The sequence below is a fragment of the Rhinoderma darwinii genome, chromosome 4, assembly GCF_050947455.1.
Source record: "Rhinoderma darwinii isolate aRhiDar2 chromosome 4, aRhiDar2.hap1, whole genome shotgun sequence".
Taxonomy (NCBI): Eukaryota; Metazoa; Chordata; class Amphibia; order Anura; family Rhinodermatidae; genus Rhinoderma; species Rhinoderma darwinii.
Genome location: NC_134690.1, coordinates 186,010,807 through 186,026,351, shown reverse-complemented (window position 1 = coordinate 186,026,351; position 15,545 = coordinate 186,010,807). Strand labels below are relative to the sequence as shown.

The window sequence follows — 15,545 nt, the reverse complement described above, 5'->3', positions numbered from 1 at the left end:
TGAGATTTAGATTTGCCGCCAAGGTTGTTGGAAATAGACTTGATTGGTAGATGTGCCCAGAGTGATCCGGAAGCCACAAGAGAAAAGCTCACCTTGGTTATACAGTATGTGGCTTCCAAACAAGGGACATGGTCACACAAACTATTTTGTTGTCCTTTCTGCCTATTCGGTTTGTTTGCAAAAGACACACAGAATATATCTATTTTATGTACTAAAGTTAGCTATCTTCTAAAATATACCAGTGACATGAAAAAAACCTATATATCTTATAAGTCCAGCACTTCAACAAGATTGAGCTCTGATGATAGTGGGAAACCTTAGTTATCAGATCATAGATATGGAAATACATCTGCTTTTGGGTCGTAAAGCAGAAATGCCAGCAAATACTCACACTGGCTCTGAGCAAAAGGAATATGCAACCTTTCTACAAAAAGTGAGCAAACTGTAAGCTGGAACAAAATTCCTAAATAGGACCTGACACTCTGACACAAGGTCATAGAAGTTGAATTGGTTAGCTGACCTAATTAGCACTGTCTCCCTGAAGTCAGAACTGTTTTTTTTCTTACCCCCCCCCCCCCCATTCCAATATGCCTTTGGGAGTTAGACCACTCCAGTTGACAATTTACATAATTTATTGATCAAGCAATAAAAACTTCCATAGATTTAAAAATAATCCCAAAAAGCCTAGACACCAGTAGTAATATTCTAGGTGCACTGGCTACCATGCTCCTGGGATTTGTGAAGGATGGAGTGGACAGAAGTTAATGTTTATAATAATTTTCTTTCTTTAATAAAATATAGACTATAGAGTTGTGTACATAATTGTGATGAAGCAATAGTAGGATTAGATAAGTATACGTGGCAAGATGGCCCCTGAACAGGGACTACGCACTAATAATATAACAAGTCACTTCCTGGTATGAACGAACTATGAAGACATATCTAAAGGACCAGATAAGGGTGAACCTATCCAAGGATGACACAAGTATCAAGAGGCTTACAGTGATACGTGCTTTTATAAAAGTGTGATAACATGTACCCACCCCCAGGAGAAAGGAGATATAGAACAAATGTGTCTAATAAAGCAGTGACGCCTCTCCTGATGCTGAGTGAGGAGCTTTTTACCAGACTTTGTGTGGTGTGATTCCTTTCGTACGAACTCAGCGTATTATCCCTGCCGGTTGAGACTGATTAGTACCCGAACAGTTTGGCGCCCAACGTGGGGTTTATGTGTAAGAGACCATCCCCCTCCAGCAAAGTTACACAGGAGGCGATGTGACATCACTCACACGAGTCTTTATGGATTTAGATGAGGGAGAAGGCAAAACAAAACTTGTCTGGACATTGTTAATTTGATGTAAAGTTTTTGGGAATGTTTTATTTTTATTTGTTTTTGTATGAATCAAGTATTTGCAGAACCTGATAAAAGTGAGATTCTCAAAGTATTCTGGATTATCAGCTGAATGAGGAGGAGTTGTGTTTGGTAGCGGCTTGTGACACCAATCCATGGAGTACCTCTACGCAAGCATATACTTTGTACTGTACTGAACAAAATGGACATGCCACTGCAGTTCTCACACAAAGTCATGGACCACAGCAGCGCCCGGTAGCATATTATTCAGCTAGACTAGACCCTGTGGCCCGAGGTTCCCCATCATGTGTGAAAGCTATTATTGCTGTAAATTCAATGTTAAACAAGGCCTCAGATTTGGTCCTGGCATTTCCACCACATGATATTACTGCTATTCTAACTCAAGTACAACCGAAGCATTTGTCAACTGCAAGACATTTGAGATTAATCTGTGCGCTTCTTCTCCCTGAGCAGGTTACTTTACACCGCTGTACTACATTGAACCCAGCTACCTTACTGCCTTTGGAGCAAGGGGGAGAAGACGTAGGTAAAGTATGGTCACAATTTTTGCCTGATACTGATGAACATGATTGTATGGCCCTTATGGCCCAGGAAACAGTGGGGTTCGCACATGTAAAAGATACCCCACTCCAAAACCCAGACCTAATACTCTTTGTGGATGGTTCAAGGTATTTTGTAGAAGGATCTTTTCTTACAGGATATGCAGTAACCACCGAAGATGTAGTCCTAGAAGCAGCCTCCTTACCAGCGTCCCGCTCAGCACAAGAAGCGGAGCTTAAGGCCCTGGCAGCAGCATGCCAACATGCAGAAGGAAGGACAGCAAATATATACACTGACTCTCGATATGCTTTTGGGATTGCACACGATTATGGCCCCATATGGAGGGCAAGACAATTTTTGACCTCTGCAGGTACACCTGTAAAGAATGCAGACTTTGTAAAATACTTGATGGAGACCCTGATGTTACCCACAGAAGTAGCAGTAGTAAACATTAAAAGCTCACACCAAGGTGAGTTCACCAGAGACAAAAGGAAATGCTTTGGCAGACCAAGCCGCAAAAGCAAGCAGCACAGAAGCTACCCGTGTTAGCAGCCGTATGTCAGATAAAAGATCCAGAGGAAACAAGACCAGCTGTAAGCCCGGAACTACTGCAAAAACTTCAAGGACAAGCAACAGAAGAAGAAAAAGACAAGTGGACGGCCCAAGGAGCAACGCTACGAAAAGATGGCCTCTGGCAGTGCCAGAATAAACTGTGCCTGCCTAAGACAATGTTCCCAATGATGGCCCAGATAACACATGGAGAGACACACCAGTCAAAAACGGCAATGATGGACTTGGTAAACAAGGTGTGGTATGCCCCAGGGTTTAGTGTGATGGCCAGCAGTTTTACACAAGGATGCATGATCTGTGCAACACATAATATTGGAAGAACTGTAAAAGTACCACAGAAGCACACACCCAGACCTATATATCCGTTCCAGAGACTGCAGATAGACTATATTCAACTACCCAAAGTTGGTACCTAGGAGTATGTGCTTGTTTGTATTGATCTCTTTTCAGGATGGCCAGAAGCTTTTCCAGTAACCAAAGCTACAGCCGTAGCCACAGCAAAGAAACTGATCAACGAGGTGGTGTGCAGATATGGAGTTCGAGATGTGTTCGAGAGAGACAGAGGAACTTATTTTACGGGTGAAATCATGAACCATGTGTTGTCAGCTCTAGGCATAAGTCAAGCCCTACATACACCATACCATCCACAAAGCAGTGGGAAGGTTGAGAGACTAAATGGGACTCTCAAATTGAAAATCCAAAAAGCAATGGTAGAAACCGGGAAACCATGGACCGAGTGTCTACCATTAGCCTTGTTCTCAGTAAGATACACGCCCACAAAAAGAACAGGTCTCAGCCCATATGAGATCTTATTTGGGTCGGCTCCCAGATTAGGATGTTATTTTCCACAGGTGCTCCAAATGCAGTATGGTAGACTAACAGATTATGTATCAACGCTTGACAAACAATTGACCAAGGTGCATGCACAAGTCTTTGCTTCCATTCCAGGTCCTGATTCAGTTGAAGGGACGTATAAGCTAGAACCAGGAGATTGGGTCATTGTCAAAAGACACGTGAGGAAGAGCCTTGAGCCACGGTTTGATGGTCCTTTTCAAGTTTTGCTCGTTACAAGCACCTCAGTGAAGCTCGAAGGAAAGGCAAGCTGGATTCACGCCAGTCATTGTAAAAAGGTTCTTCAGCCAGAAGAATGAAGATCTTTGCGGTTGTTGCGGCGGTTGTTGCGTGTGCTCTTATACAAAAAGGCAGAACTGCTACTCCTGTACACGTAATCAGTACAGAATCACTGGAACAGTTCAGTACAGGGTGGGCGAATGCCACAGTGGATAGAAAGCAGGGTAACTACACCTGTAAGGCCAATGCCCCGTGTTATACTACAAATGTGACTACAACCGAAGGGACTTGGAAAAAAGGACCACATGGAGGGACTGTGTACCTTCACATAGACAAAACAGCCAACATTAGCATACAAGAAGAGACGCCGGGGCTGTTGCTTTGTTGTTATGAACCAGATTTACAGTATCTACAGAAATATACAACCAGTAAAAATAGAAACAAAATGATAAATAAGACTTACGAAAGATGCAACAAGGAGAGGCTCAACTCTATGATTGTAATAAAAGAAACTGATAGGATGATATTATGTATGAATAATAGCCAAATAAGAAATAGAAGATATTTTGTATTCTTGATAACAATTTAAAGAGATAGTTTTAAGCCACATATAACAGTACAAAGTCTGGAAAGAATCCCACACACTTGTAAGAGCGCTGTAACCCAACAGCAGAAAAAGAATGTACACTTCAATATTTCCTTCCCTGAATCCCCCAGCTGTCATAGACAAAAAAGAGAATGGTATGACCCGCTATTAGGAGGGGTAGGAACGGGATTAGGAGTATTGAATGGTATACAGTTAGAAACAGTTCGGCGGATAGAAGGGAACTGGAAGGGAGAATGCACCCTGGCGAAAGCGATCATGCCTTTTCATATACTCTCTGAGACCCAAGAGACCACCTCTCAAAATAGTCACATATTTACAAGGGAAAAAAGAGATCTGAAAGGAAGTTTGGACCCCCATGTGTATATAGATGCTATAGGAGTCCCAAGGGGGGTCCCAGATGAATTCAAGGCCCGGGATCAGGTAGGAGCTGGATTTGAATCATTAATCCCTATGATCACAGTTAACAAAAATGTAGATTGGATAAATTATATCTATTACAACCAGCAACGGTTTGTTAACTATACTAGGGACGCTTTACAAGGTCTAGCTGACCAGTTAGGACCCACATCTACTATGACTTTCCAGAACCGTATGGCCCTTGATATGATACTAGCAGAAAAAGGAGGCGTTTGTGCCATGATAGGTACTACCTGTTGTACTTTTATTCCAGATAACACAGGACCAAACGGCAAAGTAACCAGGGCAATCAAACAGATTGTTTCTTTATCCGAGGAATTAAAACGAAATTCAGGTTTCACAGACCCATGGGATCAGTATTTCTCATGGTTAACCGGATGGCAGAAAATTCTGGCCCAAATTGGGATTGTAATCTTAATTTTTCTAGTGCTTTTCGCAGTTATTGCTTGTTGTGTATTACCATGTATGAAGAAATTAATGACTAAAACTATAACTGAAGTAACTCCCACTTTTATGTTTTCTTCAGAAATTGAAGGACTTTTACCAACTCCATCCATGAAAACAACCACCCTTTATCGAGACTATTGTTCTGAAGATGAATAGATAGTGTAGGGTGTGCACCGACTCTTTAAGTCCAGCTACAAAGGGGGGTCTCCTAATAGGGGAGGCTCGTCTCAAACTGGTGAAAAAATCCTTTTACTCCCCTTTCCCAGAGCACGGACACACTTAGGTTAAGAAATGAAGAAAATAATGATAAAAGGGGGGACTGTGAAGGATGGAGTGGACAGAAGTTAATGTTTATAATAATTTTCTTTCTTTAATAAAATATAGACTATAGAGTTGTGTACATAATTGTGATGAAGCAATAGTAGGATTAGATAAGTATACGTGGCAAGATGGCCCCTGAACAGGGACTACGCACTAATAATATAACAAGTCACTTCCTGGTATGAACGAACTATGAAGACATATCTAAAGGACCAGATAAGGGTGAACCTATCCAAGGATGACACAAGTATCAAGAGGCTTACAGTGATACGTGCTTTTATAAAAGTGTGATAACATGTACCCACCCCCAGGAGAAAGGAGATATAGAACAAATGTGTCTAATAAAGCAGTGACGCCTCTCCTGATGCTGAGTGAGGAGCTTTATACCAGACTTTGTGTGGTGTGATTCCTTTCGTACGAACTCAGCGTATTATCCCTGCCGGTTGAGACTGATTAGTACCCGAACAGATTGATCTAGCCCAGTTTAATCAAAATGGCCCCACTATAAGGCCCCGTTCACATTTCGCTTTTGCCCACGTTTATCGCATACATTGGGAAAAGCTCCTAATGTATACGTTAGATGTAGGCTGTGATAGATGCCTAGAAGTGGCGTCCATCACCCATAGTCTTTTATGGTATCCGATTAACATATACCGTTTTTTTTTAACTATAAGACGCACCTGACTATAAGACGCACCCAGGTTTTAAACAACAGAAAATAGGAGAAAAAAAAATCATATTTTACTACTATTACAAAGAAAAATTATTTGTTCCGTTTCACCACATTCTGAGAGCCAGAACGTTTATATTTTTTCATCGTTTGAGCGGTGTGATGGCTTATTTTTGCGGGACGGGCTGTAGCTTTTATTGGCACCATTTTTTGGTACATACAACGATTCTGGGGCTTTACTTATTTTTTTTACGCCGTTCGCCGTGTGAGTCAAATTGTAATAGTTCAAACTTTTACGGACGCAGCGATACCAATTTTTTTTATTTTTTACATTGTGCTTTGGGGAAAAAAAATTTGTACACATTTTATTAGTTCCTCTAGGGGACTTGAACCAGCGATCATTAGATCGCTGGTACAAGACACTGCAATACATGGATGAATTACAGAAACAGCGTACATGGATGAGTTACGGAAACATTGCAACTCGCTGAGCTACGCTGTGTCCGTAACTCCCATAGTAGAGAATGGCAGTTACAGAAGAAGTGTAGCATGCTACGCTTTTTCCGTAACTACTATTCAGTGACTCGCTGAGCTACTCTGTTTCCGTAACTCGACCATGTATGCTGTTTTCGTAGCTACAGAGTTCCGGAACTCCCATTCACTTCTATGGGAGTTATGGAAACAGCGTAGCTCAGCGAGCACTCGGCTGTTTCCGTAAACCCCGACCACCTAACCAGGAAGTGGCCGGGAGACAGCGGAGCCGAGTAAGATAGAACAGGGTTTAGGGGTCCCTGTTCTACAGTTAGGTGCGGGTTCCAGAGGTGGGACAAGCATCTATCTGAGATTTATGGTAAGACCCCTATAAATGTCGCGGTCGCTATTGACCGCAGCATTTAACTAGTTCAACGGCCAGGATCAGCGCCATCGCTCTTCCTAGCCTTTAGAGCAGCGTGTCAGCTGTAAAGCACCGCGGACACCTGCAGTGTATGGAGCGGGCTTAGCGCGTGAGCCCGCTCCGCTCCAAACATCATCCCCTCCCTGCTCCATGAAGTGCCGGCACATCATGGGTCGGGAAGGGGTTAAGTAAGGAAGCGGCCAGGGGGCCTGGTGCAGCTGGATCCCTTGACTGCTGACTATAAGACGCAGGGACTTTTTAGCAAGATTTATTCTTGCTAAAAACTGCGTCTTATAGTCCGAAAAATACGCTAACTGGTGAGAACGGCAAACTGTATTGGCTAATAGTTCAGTCTCAAGTTAAACTTGTGGTGCAGAGCATGTTTATTCTCATATGAAGTGCTGAGCTGGCGATACGCCATTCAGCCTAGTAATACAAAGTCTTTTTGGTGGATCAGTCACTTGGTAGCTTGTACCCTACCTGGCAATCTCAACTGGCAACTCTCACCCTGCTTGGTTATCCATTCTGGCAGCTCCCGCCCTGCCCGGCTATCCAATCTGGCAGCTCTCACCCTACCCAGCAATCCAACAGCGGCTCGCCCCGCTCAGCAAATCCACCCACTTTGTACTGACTTCTTTCTCCATCTCCTGCTTATCCCACACACATCACACTTTCCGTCTCTCTTCTCCATCACCCACCAACTGTCACTATAAAAAGCTGATTTTTTTTAACCCCTTAGTGACCACTAATACGCCTTTTAACGTCATTCACTACTGGGCTTTAGGCTAGGCTGACGCCTTTTCACGTCAGCCTAGTCTAAGTCCTGCACGGGTCTCCCGTGCAGGCTGGTGCCGGGGGCTCTGCTGTCTGATGACAGCTGAGCTCCTGCTCCAACGCCCGCGATCGAAGTTTACTTCGATCGCGGCCGTTTAACCCGTTAAATGCCGCCGTCAATAGCGACCGCGGCATTTAACTTTGTTTACAGAGGGAGTGCGCTCCCTCTCTCACCCATCGGCGGCCCGCGAATGCAATCGCGGGTCTCCGATGGGGTGTCATGGCAGCCGGGGGACTGATAAAAGCCCCCAGGTCTGCCCTGGACATATGCCTGTTAGGACGCGCCGGAGGCACGTCCTAACAGATTGCCTGTCAGATTTACACTGACAGGCAATAATGCTCTGGTATACGAAGTATACCAGAGCATTATAGCAGCGATCGGAATATCGCACAGTAAAGTCCCCTAGTGGGACTAATAAAATCAGTCATCAAAGTGAAATAAAGATTATTAATAAAAAGTACAGTAAAAAAATAAATAAAACCATTTTTTTCCATAAAAAGTGGTTTTATTTAGTAAAAGTGTAAAAAAAAAAAAAAAGTACACATATGTGGTATCGCCGCGACTGTAATGACTCCATTAATAAAGTTAATATGTAATTTAAACCGCAAAGTGAACACCGTAAAAAAAAAACGCCAAAAACTATGGCGAAATTGCAATTTTTTTCCATTGCCCCCCAAAAAAGTCATAATAAAAATGAATCAATAAGTCCCATGTACCCCAAAACAGTACCATTCAAAACTACGTCTTGTCCCGCAGAAAACAAGCCCAAAAAATCACTACATTGATGGAAAAATAAAAAAATTACGGCTCTTGGAAAGCGACGATGCAAAAACAAATAATTTTAGTTCAAAAGTGTTTTTATTGTGCAAAAGTCGTAAAACATAAAAAAACCTCCACATATGTGGTATCGCCGTGATCGTACCGACCCATAGAATAAAGGTAACATGTTAATTACGTCGCACAGTGAACGGCGTCAATTTAAAAACGCATAGAACAATGGCGGAATTTCAGTTTTTGTTTATAATCCCCCCAAAAAGGTTAATAAAAGTTAATATAAAAATTATATGTACCCAAAAATGGTGCCATTAAAAAGCACAACTAATCCCGCAAAAAACAAGTCCTCATACAGCTATGTAGACGAAAAAATAAAAACGTTATAGCTCTTTGAATGCGACTATAGAAAAACGAATAAAATAGCTTGGTCATTAAGGCCTAAAATGGGCTGGTCACTAAGGGGTTAAAGACTAGGCTCCTCCCATTTATTTATTTTTTAAAGGAGTTGCACGCCACAACGGACTTCTGATGCTAATGTAACTTCACAGGGTCCCATCTGTAGAAAATATATAGTGCTCTATGGAAAATAACCTTTTCTCCTAATACAAATACAGTTACATTACATAACATTAGGTGCTTACCATATATACATAAGTGGGTTCGGGGCAGGCACACCCTACAAGCATGTTCATGCAATAAAGTGGCAATTTACTGTAAAGCTAACTCAAAGGTAACAACAAATATAGCTGCAGTTCCTCTAGTCACGTAACAAACTTTAGTTGTCACGGAAGCTCATTGGTTAGCACTGCCGCTTTTCAGTGCTGGAGCCTGGAGTTTAAATCCTACCAAGGACAACACCTGCATGGAGTTTGTATGTTCTCCTACCACAATCCCCCCCAAAAAATACTGATAGCTTAATTTGCTTAACATACGTGGATTGTGAGCCCCAGAGACTGGTGTGAGTGCTGACAATCCTTGTACAAGGTTGTAGAATATGTTGGTGGTATATAAATAAATGATAAAAGATGGATAACTAAGCAGCATAAATAGATACTTACAATTAATAAAACGCACATGCTGTGTCTAGAAATATTAGAAATGAAGGAAACAAGATTTGTCAATAAAAACATTTCTGATTCATAGCTTTTCAATTCCTTCAGAAATAATGCGAACAAGTATACACTAGATATGGAATAATTTTACTGCCGTAGTGCTTCACTTTGATCTTTTACAAACCTATCAACACTGTATTAGCATTCTCTACAAGAAACCCATAATTCTCCATCTGTTTTGTAAAATTGATTTGATATTAAAGTCTTCTTGGACTTTCAAATACAGTCATTGAATTAGTGAACACAACCAGCCCTCCGCTCAATATCCCTATGACACACTATCTGACACGCGCATATTTCACTCCTGCTCAAACTATGCTGGGAATCAGAGTACAAAGCAGAAAAAAAAAGTCATACAGCTAAAGGTTAGGTAAACTGCTTCGCCTAACTTGCTGCCAAACAATAAACAGACGCAATCTATCTCATATCTCTCGATCTAAAATCAATCATTCATTCGCTCTTTTATTGCCGTCATATCTCTCGCCCTAATATCTATGTATGTCTAATGCAAAACAAAAATATATTTAGGAAAATCAATCGTTAGTATGTCATATATGATGGTGAATCTCTTTTGAAAGCCTTTCCTACATACAGTATAAACATCCGACACTTTAAGGGGTTATCCCATTTATAATTTTATATTTAGTCAAATAAAACATAAATTTTAAGCCACGTTTGAATTGACACAATACGAAAAAATGTTTCTCTACAGAGATATTATATTTATATACTTCTACTAGTGCTCCCTAGCGTTTCTGTGCCCGGTCACCTCGTCCTCGGCAGGAACTCCGCTAGTGAGCAGTCTGTCATTCTTCAACACCTTTAATTGTCAGAGGAGAAGCTGAGCATGCGCAATGGCATTCTCCTTCTCTGACAAGCAGAGGAGATACCACTGTCGGCATATTACGGCTGACATCTTCATTCACTCTAACAAGCAGAAAATAAAAAGTGATTGTGATCGTTCTAGTAAGAACGTGATGCTGCTGTGTAAATGAATGGGGAGGAGTGCATGATGCTGATTGGTCACTGATTCGTCAGCATCATACACTTCTATTCACAACGCCCAGTTAGTAAAACAAGTAAACACACCCAGTTAAAAACACAATACACGCCCAGTTGGACATACGAAAAAAAACACGCCCAGTTGTCCATTTCAAAGCTCATTTGCATATATATAAAATAGCTCATAACTTGGACAAAAATAAAGGTTTAAAAAAAAACAAAAAAAAACGTTACGTTATCTACATTGCAGCGCCAATCACATGCAATAGAAGATAGGGATTTGAGAATCTGGTGACAGAGCCTCTTTAAGCCTTAGCAAGGCTTTGTACACTGTATCTATCCTAACGTGCAAAGCTCTGGCTTCTGGGAGGTGGGGTCAGACGTACAGCACTGAACAGAATGGTGCGGCGCTGCTACGGAGCCGAGGAGTAGATGGGATGAGAAATTAGCAAGAAAGTATTTTGATGTGTTCACCCATACCTTTGCTTGAATCTAATTAAAGACCTCAATTTCTCAAGAAACCATTTCAATACAATATCGCAAGATTCTGGCAAAACTTTTGACACTCTGCAATTCACAACCATTGGCTGGCAACTCGTAGACAAATAAAGCACAGACATCTCTTGACAAAGTATCGCAAAATCATTTATTTTTTTAAAGCTTGTCATCTTGTGCCACACACCTCAGGATATGTTAAGATAAGAGAAATGGTAAGGAAGGAAACATCTTTACTCTGCATATTAAAGGGATTCATGGGAAAACCCCGTTCCAACATTTGACGTATGCCTACGTCATAGCCGGATAGGGGAAGTATGGAGCGGGCTCATGGGCTGAGTCCGCTCCATACAATGCGGGTGTCGGCTGTATAATACCGCTCATTTAACCTATTAAATGCAGCTGTCAATAGTGACCCCAGCATTTACATCGTTAGACAGAGGGGGGCGACCCTCTCTAACAGATGGTTGCTATGGCAGCCTGGGGGCCTAAGGAAGGCCCTCAAGTCTGCCATCTTAGTGCTCCTATTAAGCCCTGCCTCTGGCATGTCAGAAAGACTATATACTGCAATACAACAGTATTGCAGTATATAGTGCATGTGATCACTGGTACAAGTCCCCTAGGGGGAGTAAGAAAAAAAAGTAAAACTCTGTTAAATAAAGTTGTTTTTTTTATGTACAAAAAAATATATTAAATATTAAAAGTTCCAGAACCCCTTTTCCCATTATTCCCCTAAAGCATTGTAAAAAAATATAACTGGTATTCGTAACAGTCTGAACTATATATACATATATACGAGTATAAACCTCAAGTTGTATGAAGAAAAAAGCCAGTATAAAACATTGATAGAATGTTATTTGAGAGCTGGTATTCCAAAGTATCGATCCTAATACATTTCCCACATATATGAAAAAGGACTTGTAGTAGCTATGGGGTTTGTGGTGTATACCCCCCTACCCGTTCCTGCTGTGGTCTATTCCTATTCACATCCTCAAGTTTGTAAAGATTCTCCCTTGAGGATGTAAAAGTAATATTTTATTATAAACTACAGTCCTTTTCCAGTGATTTTTTTTTTCCCAACAGCTATAGTAGAAGCAAAGGGAACGCGATTTAGAAAAGTAGTGCAAAGTGTTCTGCGGTGCGACTTTCAAATTCCGCAGCATGTCAAATTATGCTACGAGTTCCGTGCGGAGATGCTGCGTGTTTGGCCCATAGACTTCAATGGGTAGCAGAAATTCTGAAACAAATTTGTTTTGTTGCGGCTTTTACAGCATTTACTAAACAGAAATGCAGTAATCAACGTTTAACACTAAATCCGCAGGTAAATCCACGTGAAAAAACGCAGCGTTTCTGCAGCAATATGAGCAGGAAAAACGCTCTATTTAGTGCGGATTTCTAGGACATATTTAGTTGGGTTTTTTTTGTATCATTTCACTGCAGATTTTCTGTAGCAGAAAATTTGCCACGTATCCTGTTTGTGGGAACATGCTCTAAAAGGGATGTCCACTAGCGCACCCCACTCAGGACTCCCCACTATCCTCATAACAACTGCATCACATCTGCACTGTGTGAAGTCTCTTCTCAATAGGCCTGGGCTGCATGGAGACTTTTTGTAGGGCTACTGATTTTAACTATCAAGCTACAGCTGATCTTGTGGACTGTAGCTGTTAAAATCAATCAGTAGCATTAGAAAAACTTTCAGTGTAGACCCAGTCTAAGGCCCCACACACACACAAACGTATTTTTGTGGCCGTGTTTTGCGGTCCAGGCTCATAGAAATGAATGCACGCGGCTAAGTGCACGCCCCGCGATGTGGATGCGGCCCGCAGTTGACACTCCAAGGCCGTCTGAGCCGAAAATCACGGCCGTGCACACCACTACGATCGTGTGCATGAGGCCTAAGGCCACTTTAACACAGCAGTATTTTGAATCCGTATTTGGAAGCCAAAACAAGGAGGGGTCCAAAACACACAAGAGCTCCAAATCTTTCCCTTAAACATTATTTCATTTATTTTGCTCTCCTAGTTTTGGCTACCAAATACTGACAAACACACTACCGCCTAAGGGTACGAACACAAAGGGCGGATACGCTTTGTAAAAGTACACAGCATATCCGTACTGGAAACCGCAGGGAATTCCGCTTGAAAAATTGTGGTGCAGTTGTTCGGGCAGCATGTCCGCTGCGGAAATACTGCAGGAATAAAAAAAAAAACAGTTCATGCTTACCCCCGGCCGTAGTTATGGCGACTCGTCCCTCTGTTATGAGCGCAGCCCGGCCTTCTGGGATGACGCTGTAGTTCACGTGACCACTGCAGCAGTCACATGGGATGAAATGTCACCCCAGAAAGCCAGGCTGCGCTCAGAATAATCACGTCGCTAAGACTACGGCCAGGGGTAAGTATAAGCTTTTTTTTATTCATTTAAAAAAAAAAAAATTGTTGTTTTTTTTTTCCTTATTTGCAATTTTTGCGGAAGAATCGCAGCATTTCCGCCGCAAAAGTTGGAACATATGGCTCTTTGTTTCGGGTTTTACCTCCCCATTGAATTTAATGGGAAAAATTAGAAGCAGAAGAGCAGCAATTCTACAGCATAAATGGACATGCTGCGGATTAAAATACAGCACCGCAGGTCAATTCATGAACGGCTTCTCGGCTGAGTTTTTCTGCTGTGTATGGATGGCATTTGTTTGAAATCTCATCCACACTGATGCTACTGTACTACGCTGCGGTTTTTTCACGATTAAATCCGTTGTGGAAAATCTGAAGTGTATACGCCGTGTGTTCCTACCCTAAGGGTGTATTTGCACGTGGTGATTTTGTGGCATGTGTGAATACACCCTAATAGTAATTGCACCTTTCTACCATAGAAGCAGAATGATTACAATTTAATAAACAAGCTAGTTAGGTAAAAAAATAAGTTTGATGGATACCTTTTCTGAGTCAACCTTTCCTTTTGTAAATTCCAGCTTCCAGAATTGTAGAGCCTGTTCTAGCGTCAAACCAATGCCTTTGAGGAACAGACCATATTGCATGCGTCCACCATGACGAAGGTGATGGTGCTCTCTCATAGACTTGTGAAGTTGACGCATGCAGAGGGGAAACGATTTTGAAGCAAGCTGAAATAAATTTAAGACATGGATCAATATGATTCAATACATCTAGATTATAACCAGCCAAAGCTCTAACAGCACAAGTTACATTCATATAAACTAAAGTAAAATTAGAAAAAGGCAGAAAACTTTTTTTTTATTAAAATTTTTATTTTCTGCAAGTTATACAAAACCATACAACAAATAAGAGCACGCAGGCTCAAACATATTAACCCCTTAATGACCAGCCTATTTTAGACCTTAAGGACAAAGCTATTTTTTAAGTTTTTGAATCGTCGCATTCCAAGAGCTATAACGTTTTTATTTTTGCATCGACATAGCTGTATAAGGTCTTTTTTTTTGCGGGACAAGTTGTATTTTTTAATAGCACCATTTTGGGGGACATATTTATTGATTAACTTTTATTAACTTTTTTTGGGGGGGGGAATAGAAAAAAATCTGAAATTTCGCCACTCTTTTTTGCGTCCTAAATCTACGCCGTTTACCGTGTAGTATAAATAACACAATAAGTTTATTCAGCGGGTTGTTACGATTGCAACGATACCAAATTTGTATAGTTTTTGTATGTTTTACTACTTTTACACAGTAAAAACGCATTTTTTTCAAAATTATTTGTTTTTGTGTCTCCATATTTGAAGAGCCGTAACGTTTTTATTTTTTAGCCGATGCCGTTGTGTGAGGGCTTTTTTTTTGCGGGAAGACTTGTAGTTTTTATTGGTACCATTTTGGAGTAGATGCGACTTTTTGATCACTTTTTAATCACATTTTTTTAAAGTCAGGATTCACAGAAAACAGCAATTTTTCCGTCGTTTTTTATTTAATTTTTTACGACGTTCACCGTGCGGGTTAAATAATGTAATAGATTTGTAGTCGGGGTCGTTACAGACGCGGCGATACCAAATATGCGTAACTTTTTAACTTTATTTAGTTTTTTTTAATACTAAAGCATTGTGTAAGGGGAAAAAGTGGGTTTTTCATTTTTTTTTCACATTTTTTTTTAATTAACTTTATTAAACTTTTTTTTTCACTTTTTTACTAGTCCCACTAGGGGACCTTAATATGCGATGGTCCGATCGCATTTATAATACACTGAAATACTTTTGTATTGCAGTGTATTATGCCTGTCCGTTTAAAACGGACAGGCATCTGCTAGGTCATGCCCACGGCATGATCTAGCAGGCATTCATTACTGGCAGACCTGGGGGCCTTTATTAGGCCCCCAGCTGCCGTGGGAGACACAGACACCTGGCGATCGTATCGCCGGGTGTCGGTGGGAGAGAGAGGGAGCTCCCTCCCTCTCTCCAAAAC

The 15,545-nt window shown here is 41.2% G+C and overlaps 1 protein-coding gene across 3 annotated transcripts in view; it reads right to left on the bottom strand.

Moving 5' to 3' along the window:
• The window catches only part of PRIM2 (DNA primase subunit 2), a 151,037-nt gene that overhangs the window by 30,823 nt on the left and 104,669 nt on the right, over positions 1-15,545 (bottom strand). For all 3 annotated transcript variants that reach the window (XM_075864147.1, XM_075864145.1, XM_075864146.1), the window contains one exon: positions 14,058-14,243. In XM_075864147.1, coding sequence (XP_075720262.1) covers positions 14,058-14,243 — 186 coding nt within the window. The remainder of the gene's footprint in view (positions 1-14,057; positions 14,244-15,545) is intronic.